Source organism: Pyrus communis, chromosome 8 (assembly GCF_041283825.1).
Source record: "Pyrus communis isolate YQ-2024b chromosome 8, ASM4128382v1, whole genome shotgun sequence".
In the NCBI taxonomy this organism is placed as follows: domain Eukaryota; kingdom Viridiplantae; phylum Streptophyta; class Magnoliopsida; order Rosales; family Rosaceae; genus Pyrus; species Pyrus communis.
The window spans coordinates 19,721,986-19,744,937 of record NC_142572.1 but is presented as its reverse complement, the minus strand read 5'-3'; the positions used below and the strand labels follow the sequence as shown (position 1 = coordinate 19,744,937).

The window sequence follows — 22,952 nt, the reverse complement described above, 5'->3', positions numbered from 1 at the left end:
TCTGTAGAGATTGGAGAGAACCCTTGACTAATAAGGGCGCGTTTGTTGTACCGGACTGTCTCGGACTGGATTAGCTGCATGGACTAAGCTGGACTGGCTTAGACTAGACTAAACTGGACTAGCTTAGTGAAGCGTTTGGTGCAGTGTCGGACTAAAAAGAAGGATAATAACAAATTATAATATTATATTTTTTAATTCATATCTAATAATATTATATTAATTAATTCTAGCTTTTTTTATTCTAATAATACTCTCTCTCTCTGGAAGCCTGCATCTTTTTCTTCCTCTCTATCTCCTTTGTTCTCTCTATCCCACGCTCTCATTCTCTCCGTCCCAAGGTTTTCTCTCCGTCCCACGCTCTCCTTCCCTCCTCTATTTTTCAGGTTTTTGTTCGATGCAAGATTCGAACTGGAGAGAGCTTTCCAAGTCTGTGGATTCAATTAGAGCCGCAAGTCTGTAGAGTGGCGGAACCGGCCTACAGTGATGCCTGGCGAGTTGACCGGCGACGAGTCGGGGTTTGTGGAGTCAGGGAAGTGAGAGACGGTGATGGCTTGGATTTCTTGGATCCGTTTCTGTCAAACCCAATATTGCAAACTTGGAGATCCTCTGAGATTGAGAAAAGGAGAAGAGGGAGGAGGAGAGAAGCGAAGCAAGCAACACGAGGTGAAGCCTGAGGCGAAGAACAGAAAGGGAGGTGAAGCGAAGAACAGAAACGGGACTACGAATCCCCTCGTTTTTGGTGGCTCTCGCTAAGCCCACCTAGCGCAGGATTTAGTCGGCACGAGTCCGGCTTAATCCCATTAAACACAATCCTAATTCACACCAAACACTGAACTACTAATCCTAGCTAAGTAGTCCAGTCCACTGAAACTTAATCCAGCCAAACAAACGCGCCCTAAAGGTAATAAGACCTTCGTAAACGCAGTCGTTTCAAGTGCACAAGCAAATGCCATAGATGGTTGCTGTTGACGTATCAAACTCGGAACATCAGGTGCAAAAAGTGATCACTCTTGCCAACTCCATTGCAAAGCCCATTGATCCTGCATATTCTTTATTTTCTACACAAACATAATTTTTTTGTTGAAAATATGTAAACGACATTGAAAACAGATAAATCGAACTCAGAATCTTGAACGCTAACGTAAAATAACAAATGCTACAAGTCCTAAGTCGATTAGCCTCTATTTAATCCACCCACAACCTTACATTTTGTCACAACCACTTCTTTTCTGTCCGTTTGTCACACGCACACCCATCACTCACCCTCACGTTCCCTCGAGATCATAACAATAAAAAATAAATAAATAAATAAATCAACAAGTAAATTTCCACACAAAACACCAAGGACCCTACACAAGATGATGAAAATCTCCACCCAAATAAAGGAGGCAGAGAAGCGCACACCACACAGAAGCTTTCTAATCTGCCCTTCTTCTTAATCTCCCAATTTTTACACCTTCCACTCTCTCTCTTTAACACTGTCAGCCATGTTTGAAGAATCCGTGACATCCTTGCCTTGAATTTGGGCTTCCATGAACAGCTGGTTCACTCCCACTGTTCTCTTCCTCCTCCTCAATGTCATGATTGGCACCATCGCCATTGCTTCAAACTTGGGTTCCACCCAGAAACACCAGGACCCAGAGCAGCACCACCACCAGAACCACAACCAAGGCGGATGCCTCGCCAGATCTCCGTCTATGCTGCAGAGGCTCAAATCCATCAACCTCTACCAGTACAGATCCCCGGAGCCACACGCCGCCACTTTCGAGAAACACCCGGAAACTACTGAGGATACCCATTACGCCTTTAACCACGCCCACGAACTTGAACATGATTGTGAGAGGAGAGACCAAATCCATATATATCCAACTGTTGACAGTTTCCTCCTATTAAGGAAAACTGTCATCCCATAATGTGAGTGGCTTAAAACACTCCCTCAGAGTTCTATTCCCAATCAATTTTGATATAAATATTTAAATTATTTATCTCCTAATACATTTACAATTCTATTTCTTATTTAATATAATACAGATGAAATGATGTGGCAAAACTGAGATAAATTGGATGAAGTGAACAGAAGACTGTTGGATATACAGAAATTACTGCAGCAGAGAGCTGGGGAAGGAGGGAGTGGCTTGGAGAATTTGGTTTCCGGAAGTAGTACAGAAACCGCTCCGCCGGAGCAAACTCAAGGGAATGGTGGGGAACAAGGTGAGTTGATTGGAACTAAATTTATAGACATGCTTGGTGTCGATTTTCTTTTGCCTTTTTTGGAATATAGCTTTTGTTGTAGCAATAAGCATTACTTAATATTTAGCTAATTTTAGATCAGACATATGGTAATTAAACCCGATCATCTGATATTGATTTTGCTTTCATTGAATATTGACTCCATGGCTAGCCTGGTCTTTGTCAAACACGACAATTAATTTCAATTTGTGATTAATCCTTTTATTAAATTTAAGTTTGGTTCTATCAAAAAGTATTTATACTTTATGTGCAAATACATATATGATACCGCCTATATAGTTTGTATAATGTTGGTAAGAATATTGAGTGTTTTTTGTGTGCGTACAGAATGGACAATGTGTTGTTGACGAATACGAAACATGAGACGTGGACGTGGTTTACTTCGTATGGCAAAGACAGGTTAGTTTGATTGTAATTGCTTTTTTCGTTTGGTTGAATTGGAAGTTGGTCAGCTTGAATTTAATTAGTACATGCTGAAATGACAGGTTTTGTTAATGCTGATGACAGAAATCAACCCCAGTTCAAAATGAAAAGATATGGTTATTTTCGTTGTCGTAAGAACTGAGAACTCAGTACTCTTTCTCTAAGTTTCCCATTTTTTAAATTAAGAAACATGGTTAGTTTTTTATACCTATTTTGTGATGATTCACTAAGAATTGTTAATCGTTTTAATACATACGAGATGGGATTTCTACTTTTTCAAATCCGTTTGCATTTTTGTAAATTACTTAATTAGATAGTCAAATTTTCATGTGTGTGTCAATATGTTATCACGATGGTTTAATTAGATGATCAAATCCGTTTGATATTTATTGTTTGCCCTATTGTCGATTTTGTTGTCTGCTTCAGGCTTGATGTTTATATTCATGACTATTTGTTGAGGAGAAAATTACTTTCGTCTGCATATGTGTTTATAACAGAAGGGAATGTTGCTACAGATCCAGTACGTAATTTTGCCAACCTTTGATTCATTCTCAACTCACTTAATGATTATGTTTTTAGAAAATCCAGCTTAGCATGCGTCAACGATTTTTTATAATTATTGTTTCGTTCCCCCGGGATGACATGATCTGATTGTACGTTTTTTTTTTTTTTTTTTTTTTTTTTTTTTAAGATTTTTAATGAATATTTTACAGTATATATGGTGAGTAAGAACTAAAAACTTAAAACCCTTTCTTTTTTTTTTTCTTTCCACTTTTTGAAATGAAGAAATTAGGTTACCTTTTTTTTGGTCATTCACTGAATGTGATTAAGGCCTGGTTTGGTACTAAGATGATTTTGAAAAAAACTGGTATAAAAAAAAGCTAGGAACTGTTTTTGTGTTTGGTAAACATTCAGCTTTAGTTTTTTTTCACAGTTTTGGGTAAAAAAAAAAAAACCAAAAACAAAAAGCTGCAAAACCCAACTTTGAAAAACCAGTTTTTTTTCACATCTGTTTTACATAAAATTTTACCAAACACTATAATATTGTTTTTTTTTCCTAAACACTTTTACAAAAAAGTTTACCAAACACTCTGCTACTTTATTTCACAGCTCCTTATTCTCACAGCACGGCAAAAACAGCTTTTTTTTTTTTTTCAAAGCACAGAAATACCAAACCAGCCCTAAAAGTCGAACATCAACCTGGTACACTACTCACATTTTTTCCTGCTTTTAGGGAATTTGTTGCTGAATTTTATTTCTCAATGTGCCTGATTTATTTATTTTTTTATTTACAGATGGATTTGGTGTTTAAATTTTCTTTTTATAATTTTGGGGGTTTTGTTTGTGTGCTAGGATGCTGCGTGTGGCTATCTGATTTCATTCTTTTCTGCTTTCAGGAAAGGCTGGAGTTCGAATTTTGGGGTTTTGCTGAAGGTATATAATTTGCGGGGTTGTAATAAATAACTTTTTCTTCGTTCTTTATCATAGCACTATGGATTTGAATTGCATTGGGGTTGTTGCTGGTGTTGTGCTTTCTATGGATATTTTGAAGGCGTTACGTGATTTACTGCGTCTAGGCCGACCTTGCTCACGGAGATCTTCGCTGATGGTAAACTATTAATCTCTGAGATCTGTTTCTTTTTTTTAATTTCATATGTGTGGCTATTTATTGAAATTTGATCTGCCAAGAACTGGAGATGCACCAGCCCATGTTTGTTTAACAATGTTGTATCATTCATTATATAGTTTCACAAAGATTGTGCATAATTCTTGTTGAACTTGGTTTGGTTTTCTTTTGCTTAGGAATAGAGTGAGCAAATCACAGTTGGACCAAGTCTTGAATGATGAATTAAGCCAGATTATTGAGGTCTCTTTGTCAAGTTGAATTTTCATTTTTCTTTTTTTTTTCTTCCGCATTTGTAATGCTCATTTCATGACTCAAACATTGCTTATGAAGTGAATGAATTTGCATAATCTTAAATATAATATTCAATTCCGCAAAAACCTGCGGGCACTATTACTATAGATAAATCTGTATGCAAGATAAAGTGGTCTAACTGATATCTGATCGTTTATATTTTCTTTGATTTTCAAACATTATTGTTCCACTAGACTAAGAGCTAAATTAAAATTGTTTAGAAGTATTTAATCTGGTCTGATTTTTTAGAGAATCAATTGCTTCAAACTAAACTTTATTTAACGTCCAAAACTTAGCAGTTTTTTGTGTTGACTGTTGACCGTGCAAATATTATGAAAGATGGGGCAGCAAATATTAGAAAGACGATGAAGAACCGCTATTAGCTCTCAAGCCATGCAACTTCCCACCACAATTTCGGATCCGCAGTCGATCCTCCTACAGAGTTTTTTCTTACACATATGCACAGAGAAGAAGAATACAAATCCCACTTTCTTATTTTCTAGCGCCGCCCCCACCCCCCCCCCCCCCCCCCCCTCCCCCCGCGGCCCTTCTCTTCCTTCTTCTCATCACTGTCTCTCCTCTTTCGAAGCCCTTTATGCTCACGGTAAAAAATTTTGGATTTTTCCTTTCAGTCTTTTCACCAACAATTGTGAAAGTTGTGTTTTATATGTTATGAAAGTTGAATCTGTGATTTTATTTTTATTTTTTTTAATCTTGGTATATATTCTGTTATTTCATAGTTTTGGATGATGTTGGATTGAAAAGCTTTTCTGTAAAACTTATAGTTATTTAAAGTGTTTTATCCGTTTTTACATTTACTCTCATAAATTATACCTGATTTATTAATTTCTTACCAAAATAAGCATATCATTTTGTAAATTTGTTCTTATTCTAGCAGGAACCGCAATGCAGATATAAAATCAGTGTTATTCCAGACAAAACCTTTATTCACAACATTGGGTATGATTGTACCTAAATTGAAACAATTTACTACAACACAACCTTTTTTTTTTAATTTTAAACATAATCTTTCATGCATTTTCTAATCCCTACTTTCTAGTGTGTGTGTGTGTGTGTGTGTGTGTAGATAGTGCTACAACATATGTGCTAAACTCATCAGTAGCTGGTCTTGAATGGCTTGTAGATCTTAAGATCACTAATCACAGCAGCAATTGATCCAGCAACAACTGCTATGGTGATTATAAGGCAAGCAGCACTCAAGATTTGGAGGCAAAGCCATCTTGTGCTCCACTTTGGTATCCTCTCTTGAGCAATGTACATCTCCACAGGGAAGTAAACTGTGAGCGGCCAAAATCGCAAAGCCCCTAGAAGTCCAACGAAATCATTGAAAAATGGCAGGATCATGGAGATCACAGTGGTGACAATCACAAAAGATGTCCTCCAAACCAATCTGAAGAGGTTGAGATTGTAAGAACCGAAAATGGGGATTCGGAATTTGATGTCTTTGGTGATGAACTGGCTATGTGGGTACTTTTGTTTTGCTGTTTTCTCAACAAATGCATAGAGGGGCTGCACGGAGACTTGGTAAGCGCCAAAAAGGTGGATGACAATGGCGGCGTTGGCTATGTCGATGAGCCAGTAGGGGTTGAAGAAGCCAAAACCAGTGAGGAGGTTTCTAGGGGATGAGTCTCCGAAAGCAGCGTAGCCCATGCAACCACACAACATGTAGAAAAGGGTTGTGGTAGACACACTGACTAGAGTTGCCTTCTTCATTGTCTTGGCTTCGGATGGAGGGGATTTTAATGTGTCCTGAATTTCAATGAGGACAAGAGAGTATGAGTAGGCAGAGGCTATGTCACCAACTGCTTGGAATCTCCTCCATATTTTTTCTGTTTCAGTGTCTATTCCAGTCATACTTCCTCTGATAGTTCCAGTTTCTGGTAATAGCAAGCAAAAAATATCATAAGTCAGCTAACATGTTTTAATCTAAAAACTAGCAATGTAACGGTAAATATATATCAACAGTCAGTTTTTTCATAAAGAAGAGATATCAGTTTAGCAGCTGAACTATTAACTGCTAATTTGTACGAGAAATTTCTAGTTGTGATCGGAACACGGAAGGTATACTACATATTTTTATATTAGTGGTGGAATTTTTTTATGTTTTAAGTTATTAACTTTTTAACATACATATCTTATAATTTGTATAATAACACGTGATGTACCACCTCATGTACCGATCATATTGAAAAATCTCTCAATTTGTACCTACGATTTTGGCAATTCCGAGCCCAAGTCCGATTGAGGAATAAGTGAAGGACATGACTGCAGCGACAATGGAGAGCCACCACAACTGATCAAAGTCTGGAATTTGAGAGAATATGATTTCTGCTACGCCAAAAGCGATCGTGTATGGATTGCTGTTTACATGGCAAGGTGCTTTGTCACCATACTTGTAGAAGCAATTAGACCTCTTAATTGCTCTGTTTAATTAATCATAAAAAAGTACAATTAGCCAAAAGAAACGTCATTTAATGATTAAAAAAAAAAAAACCTTATTTAACGTTAAACCATCTCCAACCCTAACATATAACCTACTTTTACTCTTCTATTCCCTCCAAATCCAACCCAACCCAAGCTTAAAATTGGACCTAAAACCTATTACCTCAAACAAAGCCAGACTTAGCTCATGATTAGCGAGGTTGACTCACCATATATGTATTTTTTTATTTAGTTTTATATTTATAAATTTATTGAATGCAACGGTTAAGATCTAATTTGACGAAATTCAACGGTAAAAACAAAAATTTAATTGTCAAATTTAAATTTAACGGCTAAAGTAATTAAATTTTTTTTTTATGTGTTTCATATTTTTTCTTAGTGCCGGTTAATGGGTCTACTGGTTGCATAAAGTGGAGAAAAAGCATTTTGCTAGGGGTAGCCGTCTCTCTAACTAGTTGTTTCTTTGTTTGGGGACCTTTTTAATCTTTCAAAAGACCCTCTGCATCTTCCCTTTTCCTCTCTTATGGATGATCGATCAAGAGCATTTCTAGCAGACTCGTTAATTCATTTTCGAGTAAAAAACCGATCCATCTTTTATTTCACCTCACGACATTTCTAGCATATTAGCTAAACTCCATTTTTAGTAAGAAGCCTTTCTATCTTTTGCTCAGGTTAAGAGCATTTTTTAGTATTTGTTATAATCTAAATATTTTTAGGTTAAAATGTTCATAAAATTAAATTAAGATAGTCTACATAATTTTTTCTTTTAAAAAAGTTGCTTCAAGAAAAAAAATTAGCCTAAATTCATTATTTAATAATATGGGACTAAAATTTTAGGCTAGAAGGGTTGGAGTAGAAAAACTGTTTTTGAGTTAAAACCTAAGGGCATGTTTGGTACTCTGATTGAATCCAACTTTTTAAACTCAAAAACAATTTTCAAATTTTAGGCCTTAAAAACTATTTTGGTAGGACTATTCTTAAAAATTGAACTCAAGATTAACTCAAAAATATAGTCTATTATCTAAAAACTAAACAAATGAGTTTTTAGAGTTTTTAAACTTAAACTCACTCATTTCTTTTCTCTCCCTCCTCCCCTCTCACTCCAAATCTCTCTCTCTCTTTCTTCTTTCTCTCTCTCTCTCTCTCTCTCTCTCTTTTTTTAACCTTTTTCGTCTCTCCTCTAATCCGCTCTCTTCATTCTCTCAGTTATTTCTCTCACTCATCTTCCTCTCTATCTTCTCTGATCCTCTCTCTTTTTTTTCTTTCCTTCAATCATCTCTTACTTTCTTTCCTCCTCTCTCCTCTTTCTCCCTCTCCTACGACCCCCCTTTTTAGATTTCTTTGTCAAGTTTAAGTCATAAGATTTAAAAATTTTAAATCACAAACTAATCAAGTTTTTGAGTCTTAAAGAAAATTGTTTTCAACAAATGTTCTTAAGAAATGTTTTGAGAAATAATAAAAAATTTCAAATAAGATACCAAACAGGCCCTAAATTTTCTGGGCTAAAAATTTTAGGTTTTAGGCCAAGGGTTGGAGATGGTCTTATAAAACTAAAATCACCAAGTTTTTTTTTTTTTTTTTTTTTTTAACAAATCGCCAAGTTTATAATTAATCATAGATTTAGATAACTTACACCATGCTTTTGGATGACGCTATAGTGTAGCTAATGGCAACTCCAAATAAGAGATTCAAGTACTGAACAAGCCCACAAACTTTCACCTTGAACCCACCTGAAAATTTGAGATTAAAAGAATAAAAATTTGAGCTTTAGAATTTTTATCAAGAGACCAACTCTTTCACATGGGCAAAAAGTACTTTAAAAAGGCTATAAAATCTTACCAAGGTTGGATCGGACGGCATCGGTGTAAGTATAGTTTCTCTTTCCGGTGACAGGATCGCCGGAACGATAGCAGGCAGAGAGAAGAGTTGAAGTGTAGTAAGTGACAAAGGAGAACATGAGCATCACAGCAGGACCAGCCACCCATCCAAGCTGAGCTGTTGCCCAAGCCAAGGACAAAACTCCGGACCCAATTACAGCAGTAATAATACGAGCACTTGCAGTCCAAACAGTTCCTGGTAAATAAACAAAAGATTAGTAACAACGAAACTCGATTGCAAGCAGATAGATATAAATTGCTCTCTTCAACCGGCCTAACCCACTTCAGTTTCGTAAACCGAACAGAACATGAATAATGTGTTAGAGAAGTGAAGTTTACCAGTTCTTTTGAGACGGCCGTCGTCGTCATAGCACTTGGAGCCTGCTTCTGGAGGCATAGGGACTGAGAGTTCAAAGCCTTGGCGGGGATTAATCTGGTTATCACCCATTTTACTCATAAAGTTCATAAAAACCCAAGACTTTTGCAGTATAAATATACAAATATATATATATATATATATCTATGATAAAACAGAGAAGGGAAAGATGATCTTTCTGCAAATAAAAAGATGGGTTGTATTTAAAAGACTGAGAAATTATAAGAGAGCTGAAAACCCAGAAGAAGGTGGAATTTTTTGGTGTAGTGAAGAAGGAATGCGGGAGTGTGGTTTATATAACAGTTTTGCAGCAGGAAAGTCATGGACACGCGCACGTCAACGACCAAAGCAAGTTTTGTCCAAGTACTGTGTGAACCACGGCCGCTTTCTCACTGCCCTCATTTTCAACAACAAATCATAAATTTCTTTGTCTTTTTATTCAAAATATATGTAAGATGACATAGCTCTTTATTTTCGTCTTTAAGATTTAAAATCGATAATAGTGGACTTTGATATTATCCATTGCCAATCATTTTGGTCATTCTCTGAGAAATCTCTATTAAATTGAGGGTATTTTTGTCAAATAAACTTCTCTCCTTGAACTAATGGTTTTTTCAATCGATGGACAATCTCTTGGACCACTTCTATCGATTTTAAATTTCAATGACCAAGAACTTAAAGATCTCAAAATCAGTCTCAGCCAACAAGGCGTGGATTTCAGGATCTCTTGGTCTTTCTAATGTCTGTGTTGCGGGCGTGCCACCTCTCGGCCTGTGAGCCCTTGTCTAACCTCTTTCAAAACGACTGTGACCAAGGAAGGAACGGCGTCGTAGTCCGTAAGTACTCATGCGCATACATCAACGACCAAGGCAAGTTTTGTCCATGTCACAAACCCCAATCCAAAAATCCAACTTGACTCAAAAAGGATTTTCAAATTCTCTCTCAACCTTTCGACATTTTAGTTACTGTGTGACTTACGGCCACTTTCTCACTGCCCTCATTTTCGAAAGGCGTTATTGATCTTCAACGATAGGTCTTATGACGCGAGGGGTGAATCGAATATTCTTGTGATGGGTGAGAATTTGATAGGGTCGAGATTAAAATACTAAAATGAATAAATTATTGAATTGAAGTGCTATGTAACAAAGTAGTTAAAAGGTAAATTCCACCTAGTGCAGAATGGAAAATTAGAGTGATATAATGCAAAAGTGTGGTTGGTGTACGACCTAACAAATGACATAGAGGATCCTACTTATACTACTGAATTAAATTTCAATCTATGCCCGTACAATCTTCCGTTTCTTGATTGCCTCCATCAACCTTAATTGGTCTCCATCAGCCCTTAATTGGTCTCCATCAGCCTTGGCCTCCATCAGCCCTTAATCGGTCTCCATCAGCCCTTAATCGGTCTCGGTCTCCATCAGCCCTTAATCGGTCTCCATCAGCCTTGGCCTCCATCAGGAGAAATTTTTCCAAGTGCCGGGAACACCATGACACATGGTGTTCCCTCACACATTAGGATTTGACATCTTGGATATCCTTCAATTTTATATTTCAATAAATAAATAAAACTAAATCCTAATGGGTGAGGGAACACCATGTGTCATGGTGTTCCCGGCACTTGGAAAAATTTCTCCTCCATCAGCCCTTAATTGGTCTTCATCAGCCTTAATTGGTCTCCAACTTAATACGGGTCTAACCCCTAATACGTTGCTCCACAATTCAAAGAAATTTTCATTGTGATCAGAATACGGATGGTATATCACGTATTTTTATATAAATGATGGGAAATTTTATTGTTCAAGTTATTAACTTTTTAACACACATATCCCACTTTTTGCATAATGATACGTAGTGTACCATCTCGTATTCTAGTTACACTGAAAATTCTCTCCACAATTCACGTTTAAGATTTACAAATTCGAAACTTTATTCTCTCTTGACAGCTTTACCACGAGCATTGATCTTGCTAAGAGCACTTCCACCAGAGGTGGGATAGGCTGGCACACAGCCAAAAAAATGGTCTGGCACCAAGGGAAGTCACTCCAGCCCACGGAATTGCCTGGCACCCAGCCTAAGCTGGTCTCCAAGCCAACCCAAAATTAATAGACCTTGGGACCGGCCTGCATGACGCCATGGATGGAAAGAGCCATGGAGGGAGAAGGCAAATGGCCTGAAAGTGACGTCAGGGATGGAATGAATTTGCATAATCTTAAATATAATTTTCAATCCCGCAGAAACCCACGAGCACCGTTACTAGATAAATCTGTATGCAAGATAAGTGGTCTAATTGATATCTGATCGTTTATATTTTCTTTGATTTTCAAACATTATTGTTCCACTAGACTAAGAGCTAAATTAAAATTGTTTAGAAGTATTTAATCTGGTCTGATTTTTTATAGAATCAATTGCTTCAAACTAAACTTTATTTAACGTCCAAAACTTAGCAGTTTTTGGTGTTGAGTGTTGACCGTGCAAATATTATGAAAGATGGGGCAGCAAATATTAGAAACACGATGAAGAACCGCTATTAGCTCTCAAGCCTTGCAATTTCCCACCAAAATTTCGGATCCGCAGTCGTTCCTCCTCCACGAAGTTTTATTTTCCGTACACAAATGCACAGAGAAAAAGAAAACAAATCCCATTTTCTTATTTTCTAGGCCCCCCATCCCCACCCCCCCCCCCCCCCCCCCCCCCACCCTCTGTCTCTCCTCTTTTGAAGCCTTCTATGCTCAAGGTAAATAATTTTGGATTTTTCCTTTCAGTCTTTTCACCAACAATTTTATTTATTATTTGAATATTGTGAAAATTGTGTTTTATATGTTGTGAAAGTTGAATCTGTGAATTTTTTTTTTTTTTAAATCTGGGTATATATTCTGTTATTTCATAGTTTTGGATGACGTTGGATTGAAAAGCTTTTCTATAAAACTTATAGTTATTTAAAGTGTTTTATCCGTACTTACATTTACTCTCATAAATTATACCTGATTTGTTAATTTCTTGCCAAAATAAGCAAATCATTTTGTAAATTTGTTCTTATTCTAGCAGGAACCGCAATGCAGATATAAAATCAGTGTTATTCCATACAAAACCTTTATTCACAACATTGGGTATGATTGTTCAAAATTTCAATTCCTTGTACCTAAATTGAAACAATTTACAGCAGCAATTGATCCAGCAACAACTGCTATGGTGATTATAAGGCAAGCAGCACTCAAGATTTGGAGGCAAAGCCACCTTGTGCTCCACTTTGGTATCCTCTTTTGAGCAATGTACATCTCCACAGTGAAGTAAACTGTGAGCGGCCAAAATCCCAAAGCCCCTAGAAGTCCAACGACATCATTGAAAAATGGCAGAATCATGGAGATCACAGTGGTGACAATCACAAAAGATGTCCTCCAAACCAATCTGAAGAGGTTGAGATTGTAAGAACCCAAAACGGGGATTCGGAATTTGGTGTCTTTGGTGATGAACTGGCTATGTGGGTACTTTTGTTTTGCTGTTTTCTCAACAAATGCATAGAGGGCCTGCAGAAAGACTCGGTAAGCGCCAAAAAGGTGGATGACAATGGCGGCGCTGGCTATGTCGATGAGCCAGTAGGGGTTGAAGAAGCCAAAACCAGTGAGGAGGTTTCTAGGGGATGAGTCTCCGAAAGCAGCGTAGCCCATGCAACCAAACAACATGTAGAAAAGAGTTGTGGTAGACACACTGACTAGAGTTGCCTTCTTCATTGTCTTGGCTTCGGATGGAGGTTATTTTAATGTGTCCTGAATTTCAATGAGGACAAGAGAGTATGAGTAGGCAAAGGCTATGTCACCAACTGCTTGGAATCTCCTCCATATTTTTTCTGTTTCAGTCACTGTTTCAGTGTCTATTCCAGTCATACTTCCTCTGATAGTTCCAGTTTCTGGTAATAGCAAGCAAAAAATATCATAAGTCAGCTAACATGTTTTAATCTAAAAACTAGCAATGTAACGGTAAATATATATATATATATATATATATATATATATATATATATATATATCAACAGTCAGTTTTTTAATAAAGAAAAGATATCAGTTTAGCAAGATAAACTTGTGTGGGGCTTGGCTTGCCATTGAACTTCGTTGAGTGGCACTACAATCCACTCAAAATTCGCCACGTGACAAATTTTAAATATAATCTGTTATCATTATTTTATATTTAAAATTTTTATAATTATTTTTTAACTAATTAATATATTATATATATTAATGTTATGTTTCCTTTTTTATTTATTTCCCCTTATTTTTCGTTTCTTTCTTTCTTTAACAAAAAAAAATAGTTATGCATCCACTCCAATTTTATCATGGAAAGCAACCAATAATCTGTAAGTTTATTTTCCTTCTTTATACAATAGTTGCTTTGATCATGTGACATGAATAACCCACATGACCCACGATAGAAGGAGGAGATGCACAAAGTTTGTTTAATCATTTCAAGGAAAGGCAAGCAAGGGATTCCAAATTTTTCTATTTGATACAAGTGGACCACCTAAACCGGATGACAAATTTTTTTTTTGGAGAGATGACAGGTCAAAGTTAGACCATGATTGCTTTGGAGATGCTTTATGCTTTGATACTACATTTCGAACTAACAAGTACAATTTGATTTGCGTTGTATTTGTTGTATTTGTCACATGATCAAAGCAACTATTGTATAAAGAAAGAAAATAAACTTACAGATTCTTGGTTGCTTTTCATGATAAACTTGGAGTGGGTGCATAACTTTTTTTTTTTTAAAGAAAGAAATAAACGAAACTAGGAAAGAAAGAATGGAGAGGGGGTACTGAAACCCAAGATCTACGGCAAAACAAAGTGTATTTTTTTTTGGGGTTTTGTTTTTTTTGGGGGGGGGGGTTGTGAAGAAAAAAAAGGGGGAAAGAAATGAAAAAGGAAACATTAATACATATAATATATTAATCAGTTAAAAAATAATTTTAAAAATTTTAAATATAAAAGAATGATGAAAGATTATATTTAAGATTTGCCACATGGTGAGTTTTGAGTGGATTGTAATGCCACTCAGCGAAGTTTAGTGGCAAGCCAAGCCCCACACAAGTTTTTCTCCAGTTTATCAGCTGAACTAATAACTATTAATTTGTACAAGAAATTTTTAGTTGTGATCGGAACACAGAGGGTATACTACGTGTTTTTATATAAGTGGTGGAAATTTTTTATGTCTTAAGTTATTAACTTTTTAATATACATATCTCACAATTTGTATAATAACACGTGATGTACCATCTCGTGTACCGATCACATTGAAAAATCTCTCAATTTGTACCTACGATTTTGGCGATTCCGAGCCCAAGTCCGATTGAGGAATAAGTGAAGGACATGACTGCAGCAACAATGGAGAGCCACCACAACTGATCAAAGTCTGGAATTTGAGAGAATATGATTTCTGCTACGCCGAAAGCGATCGTGTATGGATTGCTGTTTACATGGCAAGGTGCTTTGTCACCATTCTTGTAGAAGCAATTAGACCTCCTAATTGCTCTGTTTAATTAATCATAAAAAAGTACAATTAGCCAAAAGAAACGTCATTTAATGATTTTAAAAAAAAAAATCTTATTTAACGTTAGACCATCTCCAACCCTAACATATAACCTATTTTAATCCTTCTATTCCTTCCAAATCCAACCCAACCCAAGCTTAAAATTGGACCTAAAACCTATTACCTCAAACAAAGGCAGATTTAGCCCATGATTAGGGAGGTTGACTCACCATATATGTATTTTTTATTTAGTTTTATATTTATAAATTCATTGAATGCAACGGTTAAAATATAATTTGACGAAATTCAACGGTAAAAACAAAAATTTAATTGTCCAAATTTAAATTTAACGGTTAAGGTAATTAAATTTTTTATTAGTCGTACACAGAAAATGTTTTCATTGGTCGGAATTTTTTTGCTCCCACATCTACCACAATAGTATGCTTATTGAAGCACAAGTTGTTTATTTGACTGTAGAAAACTGCTTGATTGTTAGAGTGCGACTTAAGAAAACACTATACATACACATAAATTTTCATTTAGTCGTCGTGTGATAAAAATGGTCACTCACCCTTACATTTCCATTTCAGAAGTAGGTTTCCATAGTTGCTGACCACCTAGTGACCGAAGAGTTGGATTTATCACCACCATTGTCATCCTCGTCCAGCTTTTATATCTAAATAAATCTTTTACTTATGAAATTAATGTGAGATCTTCGCTTCTCCTAGGTGACAACAGTAAGTACAGGAGGAAAGAAACCACTCCACATGGGCTGGACTTGTTCTTGTGGTCTTGTTGATTCTAAAAATTACAAAACCTACATGGCGCGCAGGCCAAGTAACTAATGAGCTAACTACGTCCTTCGGTCGAATGCGGGGCGTGCCAACTCGTCGGCCGAGCTTGGCCGAGGAGTAAAATTTGTTGATGTAGCTTTGAGCGCGTCGTTGACTTCTTTATCTTGCGATTGCGACCAAGGAAGGAACACTCTCGGTTTCTGGGTTCTACAGCCTGAAGACAAGGCTACTAATTCTGCTAAGTTCACAAATCGTCGGAGCCCGATTCGGTCACTGTAATTATATTCGTAAGAGTATAAGCACGTCGAATCGAGACCAAACCGTATGGACACATGTACTCAAACGTGATGTATGTCTTGATGGTAAACGTAGTTCAGCCGTCGGAATGCCGAACCCTGAAACTTACTTGCGAGTATCCAATCATAAAACCACTCGGCGCCCAGTACGCCGAGTAATGCAATTCGTAACACCTGACTATGCCGAGAAGGCTAGTAAGGTGACCTCTGCCAACAAAGGTTCGAAAAAACCCTTCTCGGCCGAGACTTAGATAGATAACCGGTCGACCTCGACGCAGTGCTATTTATCCAAACTGAAAGTACTTCTCGGTCGGCTGATTCTGCGGCGGCAGTGCTGTTTATCCAAACTGAAGATGCTCGCCGGGTGCTTCCACAGTGCTGTTTATCCAAACTGAAGGTGTGTCGGCAGGAAAAGAAAAGGAAAAATCTCAAGACGTTTGAGAGGTTTTGCGCAGGGCAATTGTATGCTGATTCGAAGGTCCTTTTCTGTTGCATGATTTCTTGTATTTATAGTACCCCATTCCTTGAAACCAATTCTGATTTGGATTGGGAGTCCTTATCCCATTTTGACTCTAACTCGAACAAACCTACTCCCATTGGGATTCTGAATTTTCCTTCTTTTTGAGACTCCATTCCTTGCCGGTCGAGAATCCTGGTCGTACCAGGACTTCCTCGACCTTTTCTATTCATCCGGACTACTTAGTATAGGATTTGGCCGACCCTGCTATCTGGCCCAGGATTTATTATTCGGCCCATAGTATTTGTCATCACCTTGGGCCGGGCACATCCTGCTGCTCGGCCCAACAATCTTATTTTGGGCCCAAACAGGTCTCGAGCAACAAAATGGACAAGATCTTTTTGGACCTCTAAAAATCCAAAATTTCCAATTTGATCACTCAATAGGATAATACAAGTCTCCATCTTCTCTCTCATAGTTTGAAGAACCTATGCACTACCAGGCTAATGGGGACCGGATCAGTAAACTACCTGATTGTGTTCTAGCCTACATTGTGTCGAAATTAACTATGAAAGATTTGGTTAGAACCCGAATACTGTCGAAACAATGGCTAAATCGCTGGGAATCAAGGAGAAATCTTGATTTCGATTTTCCCAACATGTTCGATCAATCATGAAGAACAAAATTCCTTATATAGTTGAAAATAGTAAAAACAGATAGATTTCTTGTGAGAATTAAGGTTTTGTTCGTCAGTCTGATTTTCGACACAACAATCTTTTTTTAAGCAAATGAGGACTTTCGTGAACTCGTTCGACAACAAGTATTCTTTTTGGCTACTCTTTCGTTCATAGGTTGGTTGTCAAAGACGAACTCAATACAAATGATATTCTGAGTAACAAAAGAATATATGTACTTGGTTATTAACAAGTCGACAAATATCCCCATTTGCTCAAAAAAGATAATCGTATGGAAAAAGGACACAGCAAACAAACCTTAACCCTTATAGGAAATCTAAAATGGCGACCTCAAGCTAACAAGGCTCCTTACTGAGCGAGGATCGGGCGGAACCTCTTCCTTTACTTTGCAAAGAAGCAACATTTCCGTTTGCGCCAAAACTCGCCCTCTCTTACAAGAAATCTACTTTCAAGAAATTTACACATTAATCAAAACTTTATATGCCAATTAAATAATCATGTCCCAAGTTCGAATCTCCACTCTCAGTTAGATGGAATCCACCGAATGTTGCCATCATTGATTCATTTTCGGATATGGAAGAAATGAACAGATTTTCACTGCACCCAAAACCAAAACAGTTTGAGTAAACATTTCGTCTATTCGGAAACGAAGTGTGGAAGTTTGTAATACGATTACCTTAACAAACCCGAGAATCCACGAATCCGAGATCGTCGTGGCAAAGCAACTGGCATAATAAGTTGCAGGAAGGAATGAGACAGAAAGTCGATCCATTATGTTTCTATCAGGACGAGTAATCTTCCATATAGACGCATATGTTTGTATGTATATTATACAAAACCTTGGTGAGGACGATATATAGAGAGTAGTTGAACCAAGCAGTGAGAGAGATGAAGTAATCGTGAACGAGAATGTGTCGACATTATTTGACACGGTGACGACACTTCTGTTCAGCGACTGTTTACTTGCTTAATCAATTGGATTTGGATCCTCTCCTAAGCCCAAGAAGAGGATCCTCTTGACCAAAGAGTGTGGGCATCCAACAGTTACAAACAGGGAACCTCTTTAAAGTTATAATAATTATAGTCGTTGGATGAAAATCCAATGATCCACACTTCTTGGTCAGGAGTATCCTCTCCTTGAGCTCAGGAAAGGATCCAAATCCTAATCAATCAACTGCGCTCATGTTTACTTATATAAGAAGTGGGAGAAGTTATGACTCAAAAAAAGAAAACAAGGAAGGAGAATGGTTAAGATTTTAGTTAAACTTAGTTAAATCTCAACCATTCATCCGTGAAGAATGATGTGCACAAAGTTTTGTAGTTAAGTTGTGTTGAAAAACTCCGCATCGACTGTATCTATGTCAAAAGAATAGTTTAAATATATTAACCCAACTCCAACTAATACTGAGGTCTTTTATGATAAAACCTCACACCTATCAAAATGTATATGTGGTAATTAACAAATTGGGGACCAATATTAGTGTTGTTGGAAGTTGGCCTTTGGCCTGTCTCTCTGATAATTCGACATGGTATCAGAGTCATGGAGTGGGTCCCTTGGTCCCTCGTATAGGGTGAGTCCCCTTGGCAGTATTGATCTGTGTTAAAATATTTCATATCGACTGTATTTTTGAGAAAGATGAGTTTAAATATCATAATCCAACTCCAACTAATACCGAGACCTTTTGTGATAACCCCACACATGTCAAATTGTGCAGGTGATAATTAACAAATTGGGTAACATTGGTGTTTGGAAGTAAATTTTTGGTGGCCCGTCTCTCTGATAAGTAGACAGGCTCGACATGAACCGAGTCCAGTGGATTTCTAGCAAGTTGGGCTAGTCCAATGAGAAACGTGTGCATGTGATAATTAACAAGTTGGAAATAATATTAGTGTTTGGAAGTAAACATTTGGTCCGTCTCTCTGATAATTAGATAGGCTTGACACGAACCGAGTCCAGCAGATTTCTAGCAAGTTGGGCCAGTCCAATGAGAAACGAGCCCATTTGTATCGTGTTTGCCTGCTAGACTGCTACGGACTGTTTGGAGTAAACAAAACAAAAGGTGGAGGGGGAGGGCCATGTTGGCATGTTACCATGATGTGTGTTGACATTCAAAATTTAATAGACAACGCCGGCCCATTGCCCATGTTGCCCCTATTTCCGGCAAAAATGATTAAAATGTAACTATACACTTCAAACACTTCCACTATCTTTAATGTGACCCATTGAAACTACCCTAATCACTGATAAGAGTTGTGAACGATCAACATGTTTACTTACTTGAAAGTGAGAGGTGGTAATGAGTCGTGAAAGTCAGAACGTGAAAAGAAATGAAATTATACACAAGACACTACACTCAACCAATCTAGTTAATTCTCAAATTTTCAAGCATTAAATTACGGATTGTAAAGTGGAACCCACATGTTGATTTATCTCGACCTTTATGTGTATCAGTAATTGCAAAAGAAATGAAAACTAATGAAAAATGTTTGAAAACTTTGAGTTTTAACGATAAGAACAAAATAAAGGGTAAAGTGAATAGTACCAGATTTGACTTTTTAGTGTAAAAATATAGTTTTTCGTTAAAATGAACAGTACCGCAGACTTTTCGTTAAAACTCCCAATAAAAAATCCAACGTTCATTTGATTCACTTCATGTTACATCAAGTTTACTAATTTAGTACATTTTAGACATGCAAAATAGTACATAGAAGAAGAATATCCTATAGCCCAACTGTTCTTTCTTCCTACATAGATTTGGTATAAGGAAACTCCACTTCAATTGTCCGCCACTATCTGTAAAGATTGGAGAGAACCCTTGACTGATAGAGGTAATAAGACCGTCCATCAACGCAGTCGTTTCAAGTGCACAAGCAAATGCCATGGATGTCTGTCGGAGCCAGATCAAACTCGGAACATCAGGTGAAAAAGATTGAACACTCTTACCAACCTGTTGATCTCGCTTATTCCTTATTTTCTACACAAACATAATTTTTTTTGTTGAAAATATCCAAACGACTTTGAAAAGAGATAAATCGAATTCAGAATCTTGAATGTTAACGTAAAATAACAGACGCTATAAGTCCTAAGTCGATTAGCCTCTTTCTAATCCAACCACAACCTCACATTTTGTCACAGCCACTTCTTTTCTGTCCGTTTCTCACACACACACCCATCACTCACCCTCACGTTCCCTCGAGATCATAACAATAAAAATAATAATAATAAATAAATCAACGAGTAAAATTTCCACACACAACATGATGAAAATCTCCACCCAAATAAAGGAGGCAGACAAGCACGCACCACACAGAAGCTTTCTAATCCGCCCTTCTTCTTCATCTCCCAATTTTTTCACCTCTCTCTCTCTCTCTCTCTCTCTCTCTCTCTCTCTAACACAGTCAGCCATGTTTGAAGAATCCGTGACATCACTGCCATCAATTTGGGCTTCCATGAACAGCTGGTTCACTCCCACTGTTCTCTTCCTCCTCCTCAATGTCATGATTGGCACCATCGCCATTGCTTCAAACTTGGGTTCCACCCAGAAACACGAGGACCCAGAGCAGCAGCACCACCAGAACCACCATCAAGGCGGAGGCCTCGCCAGATCTCCGTCTATGCTGCAGAGGCTCAAATCCATCAACCTCTACCAGTACAGATCCCCGGAGGCACACGCCGCCACTTTCGAGAAACACCCGGAAACTACTGAGGATACCCATTACGCCTTTAACCACGCCCACGAGCTTGAACAGCCCCAGTTCACCAGATCCCCTTCTCTGCTGCAGCGGCTCAAGTCCATCAATTTCCACATTCCACAAGATTTATCCAACAACCCATCTCAGCGCATCGCCGACGCAGCCCCTCCGCACAAAACCCATGAGCCGGAATCCCATTTCGAGCAAGCTCCCGAGCAGGAGGAGTTCCCAGATGACGACAGTTTGGAAGAACACGAGCACCCAGAACCAGAAACTCCAGATTTTTCAGAAGCAGGGGATAAACAGAGCGGCCTGGAGGAGATTTTCAGCCAGCTGAAGCCGTTACGGGACCGCCACGTGAACCGGACCAAGTCGGACACCAAGCCGGCGTCCGGCGAGGTGCCCGTCAAGCTCCCGCAGAAGATGAAGAAATCTGCGAGCTCCAAGTCTGCTTTTGCTCATTTCCAGGAGGATGATATCGTCGAGATTCGCCGGCCGGCGACCGTGAGGGAGAGAAAGGTGGCGAAGATGGCGGAGGATGACGAGGAGGTGGACGCCAAGGCGGATGATTTCATCAACAAGTTCAAGAAGCAGCTGAAGATGCAGCGGCTGGATTCGATCGTAAGGTACAAGGACATGATCACTAGAGGGAGTGATAAGTGAGAGAAAATTTTAATTATTTTCCAGGGTTTGGGTGGATTTTTAATTTCTCTTAATTCTGGGGTGGGCTGAGTAAAATTAGGAGTTTAATGGATGTAATGTAGATTTGCTCACTACCACTCTGCAGCTTTCTGTCTGTTGAACTATTTGTTCAAACTTGTATTCCTAAGATTAATTCGCAGTTAGTACGTCACGGAACTGTGATTTATATGTAAGAAGAAACGCCGGAGTAAGTATATTCATGTGATGAAAATATTTGTCTCCGGCCTTCCGGCCTACCAAGGATTTTAAACAATCTTTACCGTTTGATTATTTAAAATCGATGCTCAATCTTAACCGGTCATTTTTCGGCTTCTTAGTAATTCTGTCTATTGAAGAAAAAATGATTGAAAATGTCATGTTGTCATTTGATTTTCTAGAATCAATGCTTAATCTTCACCGTTTATTTTTCGAACTTTTCAATAATTATGTGAAAAATTGATTGAAAATGTCATGTTTGTTTTCTAACTTTCCACTTTGTTGTACCCCATGTGGGTTTTGGGGTGTTGCGTAAGGAGTGGTAGCTGGCATTGGTTGGTTGCAGTCTTTGTTTCCCGTAAAGTTTATGAAATGAGAGGCCATCAGACATATAACAAGCCCTCGTCAGTTCATATTTTGGTTTTTATAAATCCTTCATCAAGAAGGATTACCGACAACGGGATTCAAATTTACATCTTAATTTATCGAAGAGAACAATTCTTACTTACTCAAACTCTGATTGGCGTTGGTTGCAGTCTTGTCTTGCGGAGTTGGGTTTGATATAGTGGTGGTGATATATGACTGTATACATATTTACGAATCTGTACCAAAACGAGAAGACTCCTCCCCTAATATCGCTTGTAACAAAAATTGAGTTCCTATTATTTTATGACCTTTTTTCATATTTACAGAGACTGCCGGAATAAGGCAACACAGTTGCAAGGTGACTATTCATAATTATGTATCAAACTCATCACAACTATACATCATTTTTGCCAACGTGAGGCATCCTTTAACTATGTAGGAACGAACATCATTAAACTAAAGACTTGTTAGTTTTATTTTATTACAATTTAGAAATGATCCGAACTGTCTATCTTAAAGAACACTAATCATAAATCATTCTTGCACAAAATTAGACAAACAAAAAACAATTAAAACATTTATTTGTAGTGAAGAAAATGAAATAATACGGTTATACATAGAAACATGGTTTCATATTTGGTTGATTTTTGGTAGACATGACATTTGAGAGAAAACCTAAACAATAGACGATTTGTATTGTTGAAATATATTACGAAGTAAAGCCTACAAAAACGTATGTAAAAAATTTGTAAAAAAAGTAATGCTATAGATCTGTCTCCTTATCCATATGTATGGGGCAGTTTGGGCAAATCAGATTGGTTTTCTTCCTTTGTGCTTATCCGCATATTTAGGTTGTGTAACACGTGGGGGAGTTTGTTCCGTCATGTGCATTTTGGCTCTTCCAAATTTAAGATAATATGTGGATAT

The 22,952-nt window shown here is 37.6% G+C and overlaps 2 protein-coding genes, 1 long non-coding RNA gene and 1 pseudogene across 20 annotated transcripts; 2 read left to right on the top strand and 2 right to left on the bottom strand.

Annotated features, from left to right (window-relative positions):
- The first annotated feature begins 1,347 nt into the window (after nt 1–1,347).
- Nucleotides 1,348–6,696, top strand: LOC148695286 (uncharacterized). 18 transcript variants are annotated; one of them, XR_015965672.1, is made up of 10 exons: nt 1,348–1,914; nt 2,032–2,211; nt 2,578–2,649; nt 2,736–2,804; nt 3,100–3,193; nt 4,071–4,107; nt 4,226–4,282; nt 4,477–4,540; nt 5,490–5,551; nt 5,736–6,696. It is a non-coding gene; the product is annotated as an uncharacterized LOC148695286 (long non-coding RNA). The 18 variants fall into 18 exon arrangements; XR_015965670.1 differs by lacking the exon at nt 3,100–3,193; XR_015965669.1 differs by having other exon boundaries at nt 4,071–4,282.
- LOC137718757 (amino acid permease 3-like) lies at nt 5,708–9,388 on the bottom strand. Its single transcript, XM_068458295.2, has 5 exons — nt 9,271–9,388; nt 8,894–9,127; nt 8,688–8,784; nt 6,821–7,035; nt 5,708–6,489 (listed from the first exon to the last, which is right to left on the bottom strand). Exons 1-5 carry the CDS (start codon nt 9,386–9,388, stop codon nt 5,708–5,710), a joined length of 1,446 nt encoding a protein of 481 aa, XP_068314396.2.
- A 3,047-nt stretch (nt 9,389–12,435) lies between these two features.
- On the bottom strand, nt 12,436–13,053 carry LOC148695285 (amino acid permease 3 pseudogene; annotated as a pseudogene).
- A 7,216-nt stretch (nt 13,054–20,269) lies between these two features.
- Nucleotides 20,270–21,741, top strand: LOC137718138 (pathogen-associated molecular patterns-induced protein A70). Its single transcript, XM_068457642.2, has one exon. The coding sequence runs from the start codon at nt 20,328–20,330 to the stop codon at nt 21,423–21,425; it is 1,098 nt and encodes a 365-aa protein (XP_068313743.2). The 5' UTR covers nt 20,270–20,327; the 3' UTR covers nt 21,426–21,741.
- The last annotated feature ends 1,211 nt before the right edge of the window (nt 21,742–22,952 follow it).

What these genes read in the sequence shown, in the direction of transcription:
- LOC137718138 (XM_068457642.2), top strand. Translation starts at nt 20,328, where the DNA reads ATGATGAAAATCTCCACCCAAATAAAGGAGGCAGACAAGCACGCACCA.
- LOC137718757 (XM_068458295.2), bottom strand. Translation starts at nt 9,388, where the DNA reads ATGAGTAAAATGGGTGATAACCAGATTAATCCCCGCCAAGGCTTTGAA. An exon ending in TGCCGTCCGATCCAACCTTG is followed by an intron (nt 8,785 to 8,893) that starts GTAAGATTTTAT and finishes TCAAATTTTCAG; the next exon opens with GTGGGTTCAAGGTGAAAGTT. An exon ending in GCGTCATCCAAAAGCATGGT is followed by an intron (nt 7,036 to 8,687) that starts GTAAGTTATCTA and finishes TTAATTAAACAG; the next exon opens with AGCAATTAAGAGGTCTAATT.